Source organism: Eschrichtius robustus, chromosome 13 (genome assembly GCF_028021215.1).
Source record: "Eschrichtius robustus isolate mEscRob2 chromosome 13, mEscRob2.pri, whole genome shotgun sequence".
Classification (NCBI taxonomy): domain Eukaryota; kingdom Metazoa; phylum Chordata; class Mammalia; order Artiodactyla; family Eschrichtiidae; genus Eschrichtius; species Eschrichtius robustus.
The window spans coordinates 85,589,012-85,608,518 of record NC_090836.1 but is presented as its reverse complement, the minus strand read 5'-3'; the positions used below and the strand labels follow the sequence as shown (position 1 = coordinate 85,608,518).

General features: G+C 43.2%; 1 protein-coding gene across 3 annotated transcripts in view; it reads right to left on the bottom strand.

Annotated features, from left to right (window-relative positions):
- The window catches only part of ANO4 (anoctamin 4), a 461,908-nt gene extending 443,670 nt beyond the window's left edge, over window positions 1-18,238 (bottom strand). For all 3 annotated transcript variants that reach the window (XM_068560975.1, XM_068560976.1, XM_068560977.1), the window contains exons 1-2: window positions 18,024-18,238; window positions 5,409-5,492 (exon numbers count right to left, since the gene is read on the bottom strand). In XM_068560975.1, coding sequence (XP_068417076.1) covers window positions 5,409-5,492; window positions 18,024-18,144 — 205 coding nt within the window. In that variant the 5' untranslated portion in view covers window positions 18,145-18,238. The remainder of the gene's footprint in view (window positions 1-5,408; window positions 5,493-18,023) is intronic.
- Between the last annotated feature and the right edge of the window lie 1,269 nt (window positions 18,239-19,507).

The following is a 19,507-nucleotide window of genomic DNA, read 5'->3' as shown; positions in this document are numbered from 1 at the left end:
ATTCGGGGTCTTTTGTGTTTCCATACAAATTGTGAAATTTTTTGTTCTAGTTCTGTGAAAAATGCCATTGGTAATTTGATAGGGATTGCACTGAATCTGTAGATTGCTTTGGGTAGTATAGTCATTTTCACAATGTTGATTCTTCCAGTCCAAGAACATGGTATATCTCTCCATCTGTTTGTATCATCTTTAATTTCTTTCATCAGTGTCTTAGAGTTTTCTGCATACTTTGCCTCCTTAGGTAGGTTTATTCCTAGGTATTTTTTATTCTTTTTGTTACAATGGTAAATGGGACTGTTTCCTTAATTTCTCTTTCAGATTTTTCATCATCATTAGTGTATAGGAATGCAAGAGATTTCTGTGCATTAATTTTGTATCCTGCTACTTTACCAAATTCATTGATTAGCTGTAGTAGTATTCTGTTGGCATCTTTAGGATTCTCTATGTGTAGTATCATGTCATTTGCACACAGTGACAGCTTTAATTCTCCTTTTCCAATTTGTGTTCCTTTTATTTCTTTTTCTTCTCTGATTGCTGTGGCTAAAACTTCCAAAACTATGTTGAATAATAGTGGTGAGAGTGGACAACCTTGCTTTGTTCCTGATCTTAGAGGAAATGGTTTCAGTTTTTCACCATTGAATACGATGTTGGCTGTGGGTTTGTCATATACGGTCTTTCTTATGTTAAGGTAAGTTCCCTCTATGCCTACTTTCTGGAGGGTTTTTATAATAAATGGATGTTGAATTTTGTCAAAAGCTTTTTCTGCATCTGTTGAGAGGATCAAATGGTTTTTCTCCTTCAGTTTGTTAATATGGTGTATCACATTTATTGATTTGCATATATTGAAGAATCCTTGCATTCCTGGGATAAACCCCACTTGATCATGGTGTATGATCCTTTTAATGCACTGTTAGATTCTGTGTGCTAGTGTTTTGTTGAGGATTTTTGCATCTATGTTCATCAGTGATATTGGCCTGTAGTTTTCTTTCTTTGTGGCATCTTTGGTTTTGGTATCAGGGTGATGGTGGCCTCGTAGAATGAGTTTGGGAGTGTTCCTCCCTCTGCTATATTTTGGAAGAGTTTGAGAAAGATAGGCGTTAGCTCTTCTCTAAATGTTTGATAGAATTCACCTGTGAAGCCATCTGGTCCTGGGCTTTTGTTTGTTGGCAGATTTTTCATCACAGTCTCAATTTCAGTGCTTGTGATTGGTCTGTTTATATTTTCTACTTCTTTCAGGTTCAGTCTCGGAAGGTTGTGCTTTTCTAAGAATCGGTCCATTTCTTCCAGGTTGTCCATTTTATTGGCATATAGTTGCTTGTAGTAATCTCTCATGATCCTTTGTATTTCTGCAGTGTCAGTTGTTACTTCTCCTTTTTCATTTCTAATTCTGTTGACTTGAGTCTTCTCTCTTTTTTTTCTTGATGAGTCTGGCTAATGGTTTATCAATTTTGTTTATCTTCTCAAAGAACCAGCTTTTAGTTTTATTGATCTTTGTTACTGTTTCCTTCATTTCTTTTTATTTCTGATCTGATCTTTATGATTCTTTGCTTCTGCTAACTTTGGGGGATTTTTTGTTCTTCTTTCTCTAATTGCTTTAGGTGTAAGGTTAGGTTGTTTATTTGAGATGTTTCTTGTTTCTTGAGGTAGGATTCTATTGCTATAAACTTCCCTCTTAGAACTGCTTTTGCTGCATCCCATAGGTTTTGGGTCGTTGTGTTTTCATTGTCATTTGTTTCCAGGTATGTTTTGATTTCCTCTTTGATTTCTTCAGTGATCCCTTGGTTATTTAGTAGTGTATTGTTTAGCCTCCATGTGTTTTTGTTTTTAACAGATTTTTTCCTGTAATTGATATCTAGTCTCATAGTGTTGTGGTCAGAAAAGATAATTGATATGATTTCAATTTTCTTAAATTTACCAAGGCTTGATTTGTGACCCAAGATATGATCTCTCCTGGAGAATGTTCCATGAGCACTTGAGAAGAAAGTGTATTCTGTTGTTTTTGGATGGAATGTCCTATAAATATCAATTAAGTCCATCTTGTTTAATGTATCATTTAAAGCTTGTGTTTCCTCATTTATTTTCATTTTGGATGATCTGTCCATTGGTGAAAGTGGGGTGTTAAAGTCCCCTACTATGATTGTGTTACTGTCGATTTCCCCTTTTATGGCTGTTAGCATTTGCCTTATGTATTGAGGTGCTCCTATGTTGGGTGCATAAATATTTACAATTGTTATATCTTCTTCTTGGATTGATCCCTTAATCATTATGTAGTGTCCTTCTTTGTCTCTTGTTTTTTCCTGGTTTCTGATATGGCTGGCAATCCTTGGTGTTCCTTGGCTTGTAGACATATCACTCTAACCTTTGCCTCTGTCATCACATGATGCTCTCCCTGTATGTATATATCTGTGTCTCTTCTCCTCTACTTACAAGCAGGACATGAGTCACATTGAATTAGAAGCCCCACCCTAAGTGAATATGACCTCATCCTAACTTGATTACATCTGTAAAGACCCTATTTCCAAATAAGGTCACAGTCAAAGGTACCACGGGTTAGAACTTCAATATATCTTTTGGTGGAACAAATTCAATTAGAAACACCCTGACATGGTGGCCACAGCTGACTAGACCAGGGAATGGTACTAGGCCCACAGCAATTTAACAGGAGTGACATCCAATGGGAGTCGGATTACCTGGGCTCAAATCCCAGCTCTTACTACCCATGTATTCTTTATTACTTTTTAACCTTTCAAGAACTTAGTTTCCTCATCTGTAAAATGGGGGAAATAACAGTATCTATCACATGGGATTGTGAGGATTAAATGAGCACAGAAAGCTCCCATATGGTCCTCACTGTTTACCCCTCCACTTTCACTGACAAGTGTCTTAATAGAGGTCTCTACTCACAGCTCATCATTCCTTATTCAGAGCCTTGTAAGCTGGCTCTCCTCCCACCATCCACTGGCATGGGATGTCACCAGGGCAGACTTTTAACTTTAACCCTCCTCAGTCTCCCCTTCTAGAAATTCTCTGGGCATTTCAAGAAATGTACTTGCTACGTTTTCCTACCACTGCCGTTATTTCTGTCCTAATTGTGCTTCCCCCAAAGATTGGTCTTTGACCCTCTACACACTCAATATACTGATGCTCACTCTTATAATCTCATCCTCTTCCAAAGATTCGACTGAACTCTCTGTGAAGAGAATGCCAATATCTTCATCTCCTGCCCATTCTCTCCACATTTCCAACTTCCTGTGGGTCATTCTGAGGTGGGGGGTCTCACTGGGACCTCAAACCCAACACACTGGAACCCTAGAGCCATGCAGTCCTCTTCCTGGCCTCTGTATTTCAATGAACGGCTCAGACTCCCTGTCAACCTGACTCAAAGTCTCAGGGCACACTGTCTGAGGCACATCCAGGCAATGACTAGTCCTCCTGGCTCTTCCATGCCTCTCCCTCCAGACCTGCCTCTCTATCCCACTTCCCAAGTTCATTACTGTCTCATGTCAAGACCACAGTCAGAGCCACTTACTCCGTCATAACGCCGGATTCTCGCACATGAAATCCATCCTGTTCACCACCCGAATAACCTTTCATACATGCATTCATCCTGTCACCCTCCTACTCTGCACTCTAAACGACCTCCCACTACTTAACAAATGTCCTTAGGAATGTCATTTTAGGTTATTTAGTGTTTTCAAACCAGGGTCCATGAACTCTCCACAGAGATTTTTAAGTTGTTTTCATTTTTCATTTAAAAGTCAATTTAATCATTTAAAAATGAATATGTGCATACCATGGACCAAATTTTGCCACTTAATTTTAGTGCCTGAGTTTGCTTTTGTGTTTCCATCAAGTTGGCACCAGTTGATACACTTAATGAGAAGAGGAGAGAGATGGGAATGTCAAGGTGCATCCATAGCAAACAAAGATCCAATAATCTCACCTGAGTGAGCATTAACAGAGATTTCAGAGTGGGTTGAACAGAGAGAGGTGGTGGCACAGCAGAGTTACCATAAATACTGTAAATACTGAGCTCAGTGCAAAGAACCTTCACTGCTGCAGCCAGGACCACGTTGCATTACAAGCAGTGACTGCATTTCAGCAAAATAACAATGCCCATCATCTTAAATTAATGTGGTGAATTTGTGGTTGTTTTTCTTCTCAGTGTTCTAAATTTCATTTATAAATTTGATTTGATTTTTATGGCTATTTGGAAAACAAGGTGTCTATAGTTACATTTTATGTTGGAACATACTTAGGTATCCTTGTAATAAAAATAATTTAAATCCATTTTAGAGGCTCATAATTATTACTTCTTTTTACAGGGGTCCACATTGCTGGAGTCTGAGAAACCATGACACTGTGTTTCAAAGCATGAGCTTGTGTCAAACAGACCTGGATTGGAATCCTAGGCACATCCATTTCTGGCTGTGAGGCAAACAGCAAGTTTCCTCATCTGTAAGATGGGGAAGTGACAGTACCTTCCTCATACAGTCCCAAAGTAAAATAATGTATGTCAAGGGCCAAGAGAAGCTGACAAATGCTAAGTGCAAAATAAATGTTAGCTGCAAGTATCACCATTATTCTTTTTTTTCCAAGTCGTAGCCAAGATTCTGAAATCAAGAAAAGTTTGAAAGGAAGTGGAAAGGAGAGGAAAGATTCAGCAGACAGAAAAATAATCATGGTCACTCTTCCCTTTTTGACGAAAATAAAACATGTTTAAGGGTGAGCAGGAAGGCGGCTGGGAGAGTGCTAGATGAACACAGTATATTCTGCCAGGATCCTACCATCTCCATGGGGGGGGGTCCCTCATCCAGGGGGAAGGGATAGAGAACCACACGCTCCAAACTGCAGACTTCAAGTTTCTGAGAAGGCCATGGGCTATGACATGGAATTTTATTTCTGTGAAGTCAGGGGACAGGACAGCTGGCACACACAGAATCCCCCAAAGCATAGCTAGCATTCAGTAACACTGATTTGTTATTTTATGCATGTATGCATTAACTTATACTTATGGGAAATGTACATTTTCTATTTGCAGTTGTGATATAAATTTTCTTTTTAAAATAAATGAAAATAAATCTTAAAAAGTCAGTTTTAATATTAAGTGCATAATAACATAGGTGATACACAAACGAAAGAGAAAGCAAATGAAGAAAAGTTGGGAAACCTGTGTTTTGTTTTGTTTTGTTAATCTCTCTGGATCACATTTCCTCCATCCATCTCTATGCAAAAGCAATAAGGATCCACAAGAGGGCACCCCAACAAGGTGAGCCCACAAGTATTTGCCCTGATTCTGAAAATAAGTTTGATGCGCTTACCCTTTCTACTCACTCCTTCCATAGCCCTGCACCCCCAACCTTTATAGGCAATAATAGTTTTCATTAAAAACTGGCACAGTTGCTCACCTATGGTGATCTGGCTGACACAACTGTAGTAGCTGCCCGTGGTTGCGGAGGAAAGGTTGTAACTCCCACTGCTTATATCTTTGTCTGTTTAAGAAAACAAAAGAGGAGAAGGTTAATTACATCCTGGTAAACACCGTGACCACAAAGTAAATATATGACTGCTGGTAAATAAACCAGCTGTCTGTGTCTGAGTATCTCATAGTTATTCATTGGTTCATTCATTGACATTTAGGGAATGTTAGGTGCCAGGCACTTGGAACATTTCAACAAACAATCCAGACTGTCACACAGGCAATTTCAGTTTGGTGTCACTTTATTATAATGGGGGGAGGGTGCTGGGGGAGAGTTTCAGGGGAAGTTGAGAAAACACCTGACCCAGACTAGAGGGTATCAGGTAAGGCTTCCTGGGGGAAGTGAACTAGGCAAAAGGGGGATGAATTGAGGGGAAGGATCCAGGCAGAGTGCTATCATCTTGTCTGGAGAGTCGGAAGCCTCTGCTTCATGAGTTAGCAGCTGAACACAGCACAAGAGAGGTGCACAGCCGCTGGACTACAAGGGGTCTTATAAACCATGTTAACAAGTTTGGATGTTGCCAAGAGAGCAGGATCCCATTTTCATTTCAGAAAGATCACTTTGAGGCAGCAAGGAGAACAGTCAGGAGGAGGATGAAAGGAGAGGCAGAAAGACTCCTTTATGAGGCCACTGCAGTCATCCTGATGACAGATGGTGGTGGCCAAAGCATGGGAGGAGCCGCCGTGGAGACAGAGAAGTGGGTGCAATTCCCTGCGAGGCTCGAGTGCAGCCAGCTTCACTGCAGTCGTCACTACCGTGAGCAGACCATGCTCCCGACAGAGGGGCAAAGACGCCACAACCTCCCATCCACACGGCACCTTAGCATTTTCAGCCACATCGTCTCATGCACGGCGTGAAATAGGGCGAGCGCCACCCCACGTCTCTGATGGAAAAGCTGAGGCTCCAGGCAGCCGAGCACCTTGCCCGAGGTCACACGACAGCATGGGGCAGAACAGAGCTCAAATCGAGATCAGAACTGCTTCAAATTGTTTATGAAGAAGGCAGGGCATACGTGATCTAAAATATCAAAATAAATACATATTGTCTACTATAAAACGCTACAGTTTACACAGAGTTACTATAAGAATGGTTGCGAAACGGACCTGAAGGAAATATTTGAATATTACATGTTATGTGATACCAGGAAAACTTTGAAACTCTGATCTATAATGATGAAAATTAGAGGTCCGAGGGAAAGAAATAATTAAGAATGTCAAATGTAGTCAAAGAGAAAGGGTTTCTAGAAACGTACTGAGTCATATTTTAATGAGAGAGCAATGCGGATTTTTAGAGAAGATGGCTTTGCAGATGAACATTCTAGGAGGAAAGAACAGCAGGTACCTGGACAGAGAGGGCAGGAAATGGGAGTCATCCGCAGGGGTGTCCGGATATGCTTGTGGTTTGAAAGCAGCTAGAAAGTATTGACAAAAGCAGGTAGTGAGCCAGAGGGCGGGGAAGTAGTGGGGGCCCTTAGAGGCCACATCAAGGCCACTGTAGGTCCACAAACAGGGAGGTAAAAAAATATTTTAAGACTATTTTTATTGTGGCGAAAATTAATTCGAGCAAGTGCATGTGGCCAACTTCTCCTCTAAGAAATATTCCCAGACCATCCCCCATCTCTAGCGGGCTTCCGGGAACAGTAGACACACCTCCAACAGCACTGCGCATGCGAGATTGCACTCGTTTTATGGGTATCCCAAACCATGTGCAAACCTGTCAAGGGCAGGTCCACACGTTTTTCAGTTTGTTATCTCCAGAGCTTAGTGCTTTGCCTGGCATAAGGTGAATCCTCAATATATGTTCGTCGGTTGAAGGAACAAAGGAATGCACGAAATTAAAGAAAGGATAGCAAATGACCATTTCCCCTTCCTATTAGTTGTAACTTCAGTAGAGGTTGCCGTGATCCACAAGAAGGAGCATTGGGCTTGGAGTCAGCACAACTAGGGTTTGAAGCCCCAGCTTTGCTGCACATGAATTCCTTGAACTTGGTCAAGCTGTTGACTTCCTTTAGTATTGGTCTTTCCATCTGAAAATGGTGACAATAATGCTTATCTCACTTTTTCTGGGCTAGGGGTTGGGAGGTGGAAGAGGATGAGGCATGGCTAATAAAAATAAGTCAGCTACACAAAATGCACAGTTAGCAAGTCATTCCGTATATATTTGTGGAATCAGCTGAATCAACAAAACCCAGACCTAAAACATATCAAACTAACTTCTCTAAACTTGTTATTCCTAATTTTTTTTTTAACCCTTCACTAATGATCTGTCCTTAAAAGATTTTGGAAGGGAGAAGACCTCCCAGGGACAATGTCAATGGCATCAAAGGGGGGAAGGGGGTGAAGGGGGAGATTCAAGAGCCACAGAAATGGCTCTGAATGGAGAGAAAAGGAATGAAGAAGAAAAGCACATTGAGAAATCAGTAATCAATAAAGAAGCAGAATGCTTGAATTAGTAATGCTTGGGAAGAGGCTGTGCATACATTTGAACAGGAAAAACTACTGAAATTTGACTTGAATCTGAATGGTAAAACTAGGGCATAGTTTGGGTGGCAATATTTTGAAAAGACTCAAAGAGCAGAAGTACAAAGACCTGTGGCAGTTTTGGTACAAAGTGACTCTGTAAAGGAAGGTGTTTTCCTATATAAGAATTAAAACAAAAATGTTAGATTTTTGTGGGAGGGCTTGACTATCCATTTAATCCTTTAGGAACAAACCGTAGTTAAAAAAACAAAATCAGGTACCTAGTGGAAAAACTTGAGACTATGAATGAGGTTAATAAACTTTGTGGGTTCTGGAGTCAGTATCCAGATTAGATACCTGGTTCCAACCCTTGGGCACAATACTTTATCTCTGCGGGGCTCTGTTTCCTTGTATGTACAATGTGAATAATAAAGGCACTTACTTTATAAAGTAGTACATAGAAAGTGTCCAATTAGTGTTAGCTATTATTTTTATTTTATACTTAAAAAGAACAAAGATATGCATAAAATGGAATACCATATAGCAAAGGAAAAGAATGAAGCAAAGCTACACAAAATACTATCAATGGATCTCACAAACATAACGTTTAATGAAAGAAGCAACACCCAAATGATATATGATTCTATTTATGAAAATTTCAACAACAAAACTAAATTGTATTGTTTATAGATGCATATATAAATGGTAAAACAGTAAAGAAAAGTAACAAAATAATTAGCACAAGTCAGCATGGTGATTCCATTTGGTGAGGAAGAAAGCAGTTTGAAATTGTGAAAAAGTACAGGGAGTGGGGGTAGGTTCTATGGTGCTGGGAATGCTCTATTCTTGACCTAGGTGGTGGTAACACAGTATTCATTTTATAACTATTTGTTAAATTATAAATTTGTCTTGCCCACCTGTCTGTATGTACAACAGCTTTTTTAAAGAAGCAAAGGGGGCAGAAATCACAGTAGGGCAAATTAGGAATGCAAATTCTGCAAAAAATGTCTAAGAAAATGAGATGGTGGTGGATTCATAAAACAATAGTCATCAAGTACTTACTCCTTGCCAGGCACTATGCTAAACATTCATTATTTCATTTACATCATTATTTCATTTGTGCTCCAAAACAACTCTTTTAAGGTAGGTGTGATTATCCCACTATCCAGATGAGGAACTAGAGGCTCACAAAGTCAGGGAACTTGCCCAGAGTCACACTTCAGGGAAGTCACAAAGCTGGAATTAAAACCTAGGCTTGTCTTACACTAGACCAATATTTGAGAACAGAGGCAAAGACAGAGGAGGACAGATTAACATCATAAGCTGTGTTAGGTCAATTCCTGTTGTATCTGGTGCTACATCTTTGACAGTCATTTATCTGATGAGGTTCGGCAGGGAATGAGATAGACATCATCTCGGGGATTCTGTTTTCAGAGGCCCACTTAACAGAAACATGTGACAAAATTAACCCAATTTTCTTTGTCTCAAATTATTTTGGGTATACTTCTAAACAGTATGATCTTATAACCAAATAAAACCAGGCCCATCTCAACATTCAACCTATCTTTCATCTTAACCACAGCAAAAAAAGCAGGTACCATGCCTGTTTTCATCTTTCCACCGAATGCAGAATTCTGGTAGATATGTAGGCAAAACTAAACAAAAATTGTCAATATAAAATGATAATTATAATATCTAATTTGGGAAATTTTTTAAAAGAAATATAACTAAAGTGCAAAATAATCATAGTATACAAAGCCAGGAGCTGGGTGCTCAAAATCAAAGTATTATTCAGGGGAGAGGTTAACATATTAAATTTAGAGTTAGAGAAACAAAATGTAATGAATATGTGTAGAATTTGTTAGGTAAGATTTAACCACAAGTAGAAGGGTAATTATTAAAATAACAGAAATAAACTACATTTCCAAACCAGTCTGCTGTGCTGGAGGGGGTGGGAGACATATGGTGGGGAAGAACGGGAGAAAAAATTTTTAAAAAAAATTCTACTTAGATAAGGGAAATAAATGAGAATTAAAGCATAGGAACAAAACAAGACAAAGAGAAAATCTAAAGTAAAATGGTAGAATTAAGGTCAATTACACTAGTAATAACAATACATGTAAATGGTCTAAATTTGTTATTTAAGAGATTGTGAGATGGATTTGGAAAGCAAAAAGAAAATCAACTAAATGCTATTTATAAGAGAGACACTTAAAATAAAAGGACACAGAAATGTTGAAAGTAAAAGGTATAAAAAGATACAGCAAGCATTAATCAAAATAAAGCTAGAGTAGCTATGTTAGTTTTAGATGAAAAAGGCTTTAAGACAAAAAGCAATTATTAAGGATAAAGACGGTCAATAAATAATGATAAAAGGTTCAGGTCTGATTCTTCAGGAAGATATTAAAAAATGTTACATCTGAGTTACTTGAGATAAAATAACCTCAAAATATACGAAGCAAAAATTAATAGAGCTACAAGGAGAAACTGACAAATCCATCATCAGAGGGGGAGATTTTAACACAATAACTGATTGGTTGAGCAAGAAATGTTTGGAAAAATACGGAAACTTTGAGACTGCAAATCACTTGGGTATCTTGTTAAAGTGAAGAGCTGATTTACTATCTCTGGCGTGGGCCTGGAATTCTGCATTCTTTTCCATTTTATTGAGATATAACTGACAATTGCATTTCTAATAGACTCCCAGGTGGTGGCAATGCTACTGGTCTAGGATCTCCAGGTCCTGGTAAAATCCTCCCCCGGAATCCACAATCCACAAAGCCTGGGAAAACATCTCACCGCAAGAAAGGAAGGACAAATTAAAAAAGGAAGAGAAAATGTTTTCATTAAACCCTTAAAAACATATTAGAAGTCTGCTTATACATATGGACAGATGAAACTCAAGAATTACCAAACAGACAAATGATGCATAACTACTGACTTTACCAAAAAATTCACCATACGATTCCTTTAATTACTACCTTACACAAGTGTACTGGAAATACCATTTAATTTACAAAATACATATTTATTGTGCAGAGTGAGCTACAACTGTTTACCACATCTGGTTGTTTTTTTTTTTTTTTGTCTTTTTGTAAATCACTTAAAATTGTTTATAAAAGGCTCTAGAGAATCCACTAGTAAGAAAACAAAAGTGTGGGATGTGTGTGTGTGTGTGTGTGTGTATGTGTGTGCATATGTATGTTCCTCAGAAATATTGGTGTAATTTATTCTATGTCTGCTGTGTATTTTATAGGCTTACAGAAAAGTTAATATTCAAGTCCAACCCTTTCCTCCTAGCTGTGTAGCCTGTATCTCATCACCTAAGCTCCCTGGGCCTCAAATTCCTCCTTTACATTGTGACTGAAATTCATTCATTTAAAAAACATTGAGTGCCTAGCACATACAGTAGATGCAGGCTGGCACCAGGTAGGAACTGGTGCCTTGGAAGTTCTCCCGTAAGGTGTTGATGAATTAATCAATGTGTAGAGAGTGTGCTTCACTCCACAGAGCTTTCCCTACAGTAATGACGATAAACACACCAGAGTGTTGTGTACTACATTGCTCTACGACTTTCTAGGTTTTCATAACATTTTCACCTTTGCTCTTTCATGTAACTCTGCAGCAGCATTAGGAGACAAGCAGGGCAGGGACCAGCTGTGATAGTACTAGGAGTTGTTCCCTCCTCTGCGTCTCCCACTGGACCTGAGCTAGACCCAAACCCCTGGAGGGCAAGGCCATCCCTTATTCACCTTCTGTCCACAGTGCCTAGCTCTGCCTAATGCATAAAAAGCACAATAAATGTTTGCCAAAGACTCTAGTAAGCTTTCAAATACTATAGTCACCATTCCTGCATTTTAAACACTGGGCCTGATACTCATTATCTCAGCTTCCCTTTGATTCCACTCTTGCAGGCACAGTGGCAAAAAGGCCTTGCAGGAACCCTAATTAGAGAAAAGCCTTTCCTTTCCTTTCTTTCCTCCTTGTACCTATTTGATTCAGGGTTGAAAATCCCACATTCTTTTTCATTTTTTCCGGAAGGTAAAGATCCATGCCTCATCATTACAATGTAAGATTCATGAGAACAGTTTTTAATTTTGTTTTTACTTCCAGAACCCACAACAGTACCTGACACATAGTAAGCACTCGCAAAACATATGTTGAATTGTTTGTTCTAGAAACTTCCTTGGTAGCTACGGATTGTTTGTCTAGGACTAAGTTCTAATAGAAAAATCCACATGCCTATCACAAAGAACATCATGTTTTAAAGGAAAAGATTAAAGTGCTCCTTCACAGGATCAAAATAAAATTTTAATTTTGCCCCAGAAAGAAACTTTTAAAGTGTGAAGGGCTGAAGGTCAAAAACTAATCTGTGTAAGCTTTGCTGCAGCTTCTTAATCAAAAAGGATCCTAAATCAATGTTGACCATGAGTGTCTGGATTGCAAAATGACAAGCATGCCAGGTGGTAGAGGGCAAAAACAAGAGAAGTCCTCAAACAGTTCCTTGGATTTATTTTGCAGCTAAAGCATGACTTCCAGCCCGTTAGCATACATCTCATTTCACCACGTAGTGTGGACACTTTTGCTCTTTTGTTCATTCTTATTTTCTGAAGGATAAAAGTGCTACCGCTTATTTGCAATAGGACAATGAAGATTTAAGAATGTGTGTGTGGTGTACTACCCCTTGCTTGAGTCCATTCAGTCCTTCAGTCGATCAGACAGCCAAGGATTGCTCACCCAGTATATGCCAGGTGCTGGGCTAAGCACCAGGAATATAAAGATAAAGATGTAGTCCTTGGCCTTTGGGATTTTACAACCCACAGAGAGGAGTCCTCATTACAGTACAAAATGAAAAGCTGTTGGGGAGAGGAGTACCCTGAAAGGTTCCAAGAGAGGAACCCAGTAGGATGGGGAGGTCAAAGGAGAGGGGGAGTGAGCCTCATAAAGGAGGAAGGGGCTCTGTTTCAGAGCATGGGCCAAGGTTCAGACACCTGAGAAAACCAGATGCAATCAGCCACGCCCAGCCACCTCCCTCCCTAAAAGGTGGGATGCTGGGGCCAAGGGCAGCAGGAAAGAAGGATGGTCAGCTTCTGAAGGGCCTTGTTTGCCAACCTAGGGAGGTTAGACTTTGACCTGTAAGCAGAGGGGAGCCCTTGGAGAGTTTTAAGCAGAGGAATAGCAGGATCAGATTTGCAACTGGGATCAGAGAGGCAGGGAAAGAGGCAGAGAGACAGCTGGGAGGCTGCTACCGCAGTCAAAATTGGCAGTGACGGTGGCCTCGACCAGCATAAGAGGAGGGGACAGGGAGAGGAGAAAACAGAGTAGAAAGACTTTAAGGAAGAAGAATCAATGGGACTTGGTAGTTGAGAGTATATGGGCTGGGAGAGGCAGTTGACAGTAATAGCTATGCTTACTGAGTACTCGTTATGTGTCACTCATATGCTCTTACAAGTACTGTTGCATTTAAACCTCAGAGTGACCCCATTTTACAGATAAGAAAATTGAGGCGCAGGAGGTGAATTGGTTTGCCCAAGGTCACTGTTAGTATATTCTGGTAAGGGAGGACTCAAAGACGACTCCCAGGATTCTAGTCTAGGTGACTGGATAGAGCACGCTGGCCCCTGCCGATGTCTCCTGTCTTGGATGTCATGTTCCACCAACACCATGCTGCTGGCAGCTGCCTTTATGCCCCCTGCCATCTATCCCCTTCATCTTTGTTCATGCTGTTGCCCCTCCCTGGAATGTCCTTCTTCTCCCAATTGGCCTTTTAACATCGTCTCCTCCAGGTAACTCTTCCTGACCTATCCCTCACTCCCCCCATCCCCTCCCCCGCAGCACTGCATTATAAATCTCTTTAGGAGCCTATTTCCTCCAGCTGACTGTGCTATCCTGAGAGAAAGAGTGAGGTCTCATTTATTCTGGTACTCCATGGTCCAGTAGCTGGAGCTCAGTAGCTGGAGTGATTCTATAGGACACAGGTATGGGAGAGGAATTCTGTTTTGGACACAATGAGTTTGCAATGCCAGAGGAGTATACAGGTAAAGAAGTCTAGCAGACAGCTGGGTAGACAAGCACAGCACATACAAGAAAGAAGTTCTGAGTTGGTGATTTCTATTTGGGAGTCACCCGAATAAAGACAAAATGACAGGTGAGGAAGTTATGTCCTAGGCTCTCATCCCTTTGCTTCGCTCCATTCTGTGTTGCATGGTTAGGCTTGGCTCTCATTACACCCCTCTCTTATACCCCCTTCCAGTCAGAAGTCCTGAACTTCTGGTCATCCACTGCCTTTTAGCCTTTGCTCAAGCCATGCCTTCTCCCTGGGATTACCCACACAGCTGCCCATACGTGGTGAATGTCTGCATGAACGAGCACATTTTCTCCTCTTCCTAACTGCCTCTAGCCCCAGGCTCTTCAGCCAAACTCTCCAGCCTGCCTTCAGGCCCCCCACTCATTAAGTGAGACTAAGTAAATTCTTCTACCTTTCTGGGGCTCAAGCTCTTCAAGTGAATACAGGGCTAACATTGGACTAGTTTCTTAAAGATGGCTGCGAGGGGCTTTCCTGGTGGCGCAGTGGTTGAGAATCTGCCTGCCAATGCAGGGGACACGGGCTCGGGCCCTGGCCCAGGAAGATCCTGCGGAGCAACTAAGCCCGTGAGCCACAACTACTGAGCCCGCGTGCCACAGCTACTAAAGCCCACGCGCCTAGAGCCCGTGCTCTGCAACAAGAGAAGCCACCACAATGAGAAGCCCGCGCACCGCAGCGAAGAGTAGCCCCCGCTCGCCGCAACTAGAGAAAGCCCACGCACAGCAACGAAGACCCAATGCAGCCAAAAATAAATAAAATAAATTAAAAAAAAAAAAGATGGTTGTGAGATTTAAATGAGCTAATTCGCATAAAGTGCTGTTGTTACTGTTTGCGTCCCAGCATAGCCCACACTTCTGCTTACAATTTTGGCACCCCAGTTTACAGGCCTCCTGCTAAGAGACCGACTCTGCCCGCAGGGCCATTGTCTCTCATTTAGTAGATGTCTAATCAATGTCATCCAAATGTTTGAGAGTGAGATTATAAAGCCAAGGACAGAACCCAGGCAAACACCAACATAAACAGACGCAGGAGTCCACAAAGAAGAAGCCTTTTAAGAGGCAGGAGGGAAATGAGGGGAGAATAGTTATAACAACAAAACTGGCTCTGACTGCATTTCCTTCGTCTTCTACTTGTTCTCTCTGCTCTCGCCACACTGACCTTCCAGCTAGCCTTGAACATGACAAACTCATCCCTGTCCCAGGGCCTTTGTACTTACTGTTCCCTTTGCCAGGAATGCGCTTTCCCCGCATAATGACATGGCTTGTTCCTTTCCTTCATTTAGCCCTTCCCTCAAATATCTCCTCAGAGAGGATTTCCTTATCTGAAAGAGCCCCCACTGTGCTCCATAAGCTCCTCAGGCCCCTAATCGAGCCTCCTCAGATCCCACGCTGACAGCTCAATGCCAGGCGGGCAGGTCCAACCACAAGTCCCTTCCTGGTGCAGCCTGGGACACGGCCCCCTGTGCCTTCTTTTGCGTGGCCAAGAATGAATCAAGTCCCGGTCCCTTCTCTCTTGTCACCCTCCTTGGTCTCATGCACGTGGTTACATAATGAGCTAAAAGCATTTAAGAACCTAAACCATGTAAAGGACAAGGAAAGAAAGATGAGTGGTGAGTACGAAAGGCTGAGACATTTAAAATCCAGAATTTTTAAAAGTGCATCATCCATTGAACATATATTTATTAGAGGACATATCACAGTTATCGATTATCCTAACCTCATTCCACATTTCTAGAGGATACACGTCTAGATGGTTGCCCGAAATAAAAGTTCATGCCAAAATACAGAAAAAACAAGTTCCAACATAGGATCAAAAAATGCATATTTGGATGGGAAGCTAATGAGGTTTAACTGGAGGCTTCTGCTAATGAAATGCATACATAAGCCAAATTTCTCTCTCTTCTTAGGAACCTAAAACACACGGTCTACACTGTAACTGTTCATTCTCTTGGCAGCCCCTGTGCTAAAGACAGGATTAAGGCATTTATTAAATCAGTCAAATTAATATAAAAATTGAACCCTCTAAATTCCAGACAAGAAACTTAGATCATCCCCCATCATGATATCTAAACGCAAATTCAACAGAATTGAAAGGGGACTTTTTTTAAAGCAGTTCAATTTTCAGAGAGATGAAGGTTCCAGAGCTGGACCAAACTCTCATCAGAAAATAATCTCAGCATCCAGTGGATGAGGAATAGATTGAATGTGCTTGGTTTTGCTTTCACCAGGTTGAAAACCCTGATGGACTAATTTACCTTGTCGTGTCTTGGGTCACATCGCTACAGACCAAGAAACTAATGTGCACTTAGCGGCCAAGTGTATTCACCACTTTAGGGATGGGGGAGGGAGAAGAGTGTGTCGAAAATATATTTAAAATAGCACAAATTCTAAGTGAGATATTTACTTAAATCTGTCTCAGTTCCCTTTAAGGTTCTAAAGAGAAACCCGTGTAATTCTTAGTTGCCAAAAAAATGATCTGCCACCTTTTTTCCTTTAATTACTGAAATATACTTGCTTTTCAAAAACAATTCACTCCTTCTGACTCCATTTTCTCCACCTGGGTGCCCAATTAAGCTTTTAAAGCGTCTAGAAATTTATGGAACTGATTATTATGTAAACCTCTTACTGACAGTATCCACAGGATGGTATGTGAAATCTAACATCATGTAAAAACCAGAAGTTAGATCCTTCTGATAGAAAAAGGTGTAAAAATAGGTTTCTGCCAATGAATATGACTAAAAAACCGTCAGTATGTTGAATTATCCCCAAATGGTAACCCAAGAATGACAACATTATGTATTAAACGTGCAGCAGGGGCAGAACAACCCAAATCCCAGCAGAAAATGCCCCGAGTTAAAAAAAAAAAATAGGCCACTAGCATGCAGTTTGTAATCTGCTCACAATTTGTTAGGTTCCCAAGTATCAACTGCAAACCCTCAGAGCCACCTGAGTGATCATTTTACACAGTTTAAATCCCAAGAAAAAGAGACTGACCCCTTTAACCTTGGGAAAATGAGCAGGGGACATCACTGGTCTGGAAAATGAAGCCTCCATGCCAAAGGGCAGCGATTTCCCTCCCACCAAGCCCTGGCTCAGAGGTGTCCACGCAGAACATTCCCCAACAATTGCTCAGTACCTCCGCGTTTAAAACGCCAAGACTAGATGTTATCACAGCAACTGCTTGCAAGCCAGGGTAAGGGAGGGAGGTCTACTTGAGTTTCCGTCTCCCATAACCCGGTCTCGGCAGCATCTCTGATAAAGGACTAAAGAGAATTGCTTTTTCCACGCAAGCAGAAATGTTGATAAAAAAAGGCTTGTTGGCTTCCCAAGTGTCTGGGATTTCTAACTGAGTCTGAAACCTTCACACTGTGATTTCATTTTCCTTCAGAACTGTACAATGCCTTTAAAATAATGATTAAAAAATATATTTCTTTAACAAAAAAGGGGGGAAAGGAATGTCTTCTATTTCCATGCAACTTTTATTTCCAAGCTGATTATTTTTGTATTAAAAACATATTTTGGTGCGTGTAATTTAACCCCATAGCATCTGTCAGAGAGATGTTCTCATCTCTAATTTACAGATGGAGATATGCAAGAACAGAAAAGTTTAAATAACTTGCCCAAGGTCAGTCAGGGACAAGATATGCAAGGACTGAACGCAGATCTAACTCCAAGCCTCACACCGCTAGAAAAGGACTCAACACCCGTGTATACCTTCCCCTCGGTGGTCTGAAGCGAACGGAATTTTACTGGAGTGCCAAAGCTCGAAAACACCTAAATTTTAGGCGTTTTTACTCCACCGACTCTTTCTACAAACCCCCCCTTCCCAGGTTCCAGGCAGCCTCGGTCCCCCAGCCGCAGGCCAGCGCGCGCCGCAGCCGGCGCCCTCCCTTCCAGACCCTCCCGGGAGCCGAACCCCGAAGTTTCCCGGGGTGATCAGACGGCTCCCGGGTCCTGCCCGCCCCAGGAGCCCCGAGAGCCCGCGACCGCCCGCCGTTACCGTATGCCGTGAGGGAGGCCATCCTGGCCCGCGTCCTGCCCAGGCTGGCCAGGGCGTCGGCGACAGCGGCCGCCTGCGCGTGGCGCCCCTGGACGGCGGGCGTCCCACCCCGCGAAGGCATGCGCTCGGCTCCCGCGGCGCCCGGCCGCCCAGCTCCCGAGCACGCCCAGTCAGCCCGCCGCGGCCGCCCCGGAGAGGTGCCGGCGGCGCGCAGACACCCGGGGCCGGGGCTCGGCTGCCAGGGCGTGCGGAGCGAGGGCGCCAACGGGCCGCGGCGCTCCGGGTCCCGGCGGGGATTGAACCTGCGCCGGAGGACGCGCGGCCCGGGGGAGGAGGGGCGAAACAGGCGGTGGGAGGGGCCGGGCGGAAGCGCGAGGCTGCTGCGGCCCCAGCCGGCTGGCGGCGGGCGGGACCCCGGCTGAGTCGACGCCGAGCCGGGTGGCCCTCGGGGCGGGGGCGACAGGGGTGACGCGAGCAGACGCGGGATCGGGAAGTCCTGAGCGCGCCAGGGCTTCCGGGACCTCGAGCCTTCAGCTCCCTTGCTAGGGAAGTTCCCCTGGAGAGCGTGCCTGGGGCTGGGGGGCTGGGTCCGGCCGCCTGGGACTCCAGGGTGCGATTCCCAGCCCAGGCGGCAGTCTCGAGAAGGCTTTGCCTCCGAGGCCAAAGCCCGGGGGCGAGTGGCAGCTCTGCCTTGAGGACTTTTATTAATAAGTCCTTGACCGCTAAGTACCGAGTTCTGACCCCGACAGTTCATACCTGTCCCAGCAGCAGCAGCATCCTGTCACCTTTATTCGTGCGTCTCTCTCCCCACGAGGCTGTGACCAGTGTCCTATTCCACTCTGAGTGCCCTGCGCCTCGATCAGGGCACGGACTCATACATTATTTGTCGAAATGACTGAGTGTCCGAGCCCCTTGCTCGCCCTCGCTGGAAGCCTACCCATCCTATTGTGAGAGTTCTTTGTTTTGAATCAGGGTCTGGAAAATGGGGTACGAGAAAGAGATCCAAGAAACCAGTAGTATCCATGGGGATGGGAACAAGAGAAAAGGGGAGGCCGCCTAACGCCCCCCTCGGGTTCAGGCGCACCCGAGGCTTTGCAAGTCCCAAGTGCAGAGTCGCGAAGGCACGGTGAGGGCCCTCGGGGCTTCCTGACGCGGGGCTGACTTCCTGGTCACCAGGGTATCTCGGCCTTGAAAAACTCCAGCGCCCAACGAATTGCGGGGCGATGCTGTCAAGGCTATTTAACCGCGTTTGGGCTGTGCCCACCCTGGTGGAGGCACAGGGAGGGCAGAGAAATCTGGCTCAGGCAAAACAGGGCATTTCTTTAGCAAGGTTTCCGAGCGCCCCTCTCGCCACCGCCACTGTCCTTGGTGCTCGCCGGCCTATCCCAGGTGTCAGGTTTTCGCACTTGCGACCTTCCTCCCCTCCCTTCCCTCCCCTCCCCTTCCCTTCCCGCACTCCGGCTCTTCTGGGAGGGCGGCGAGGC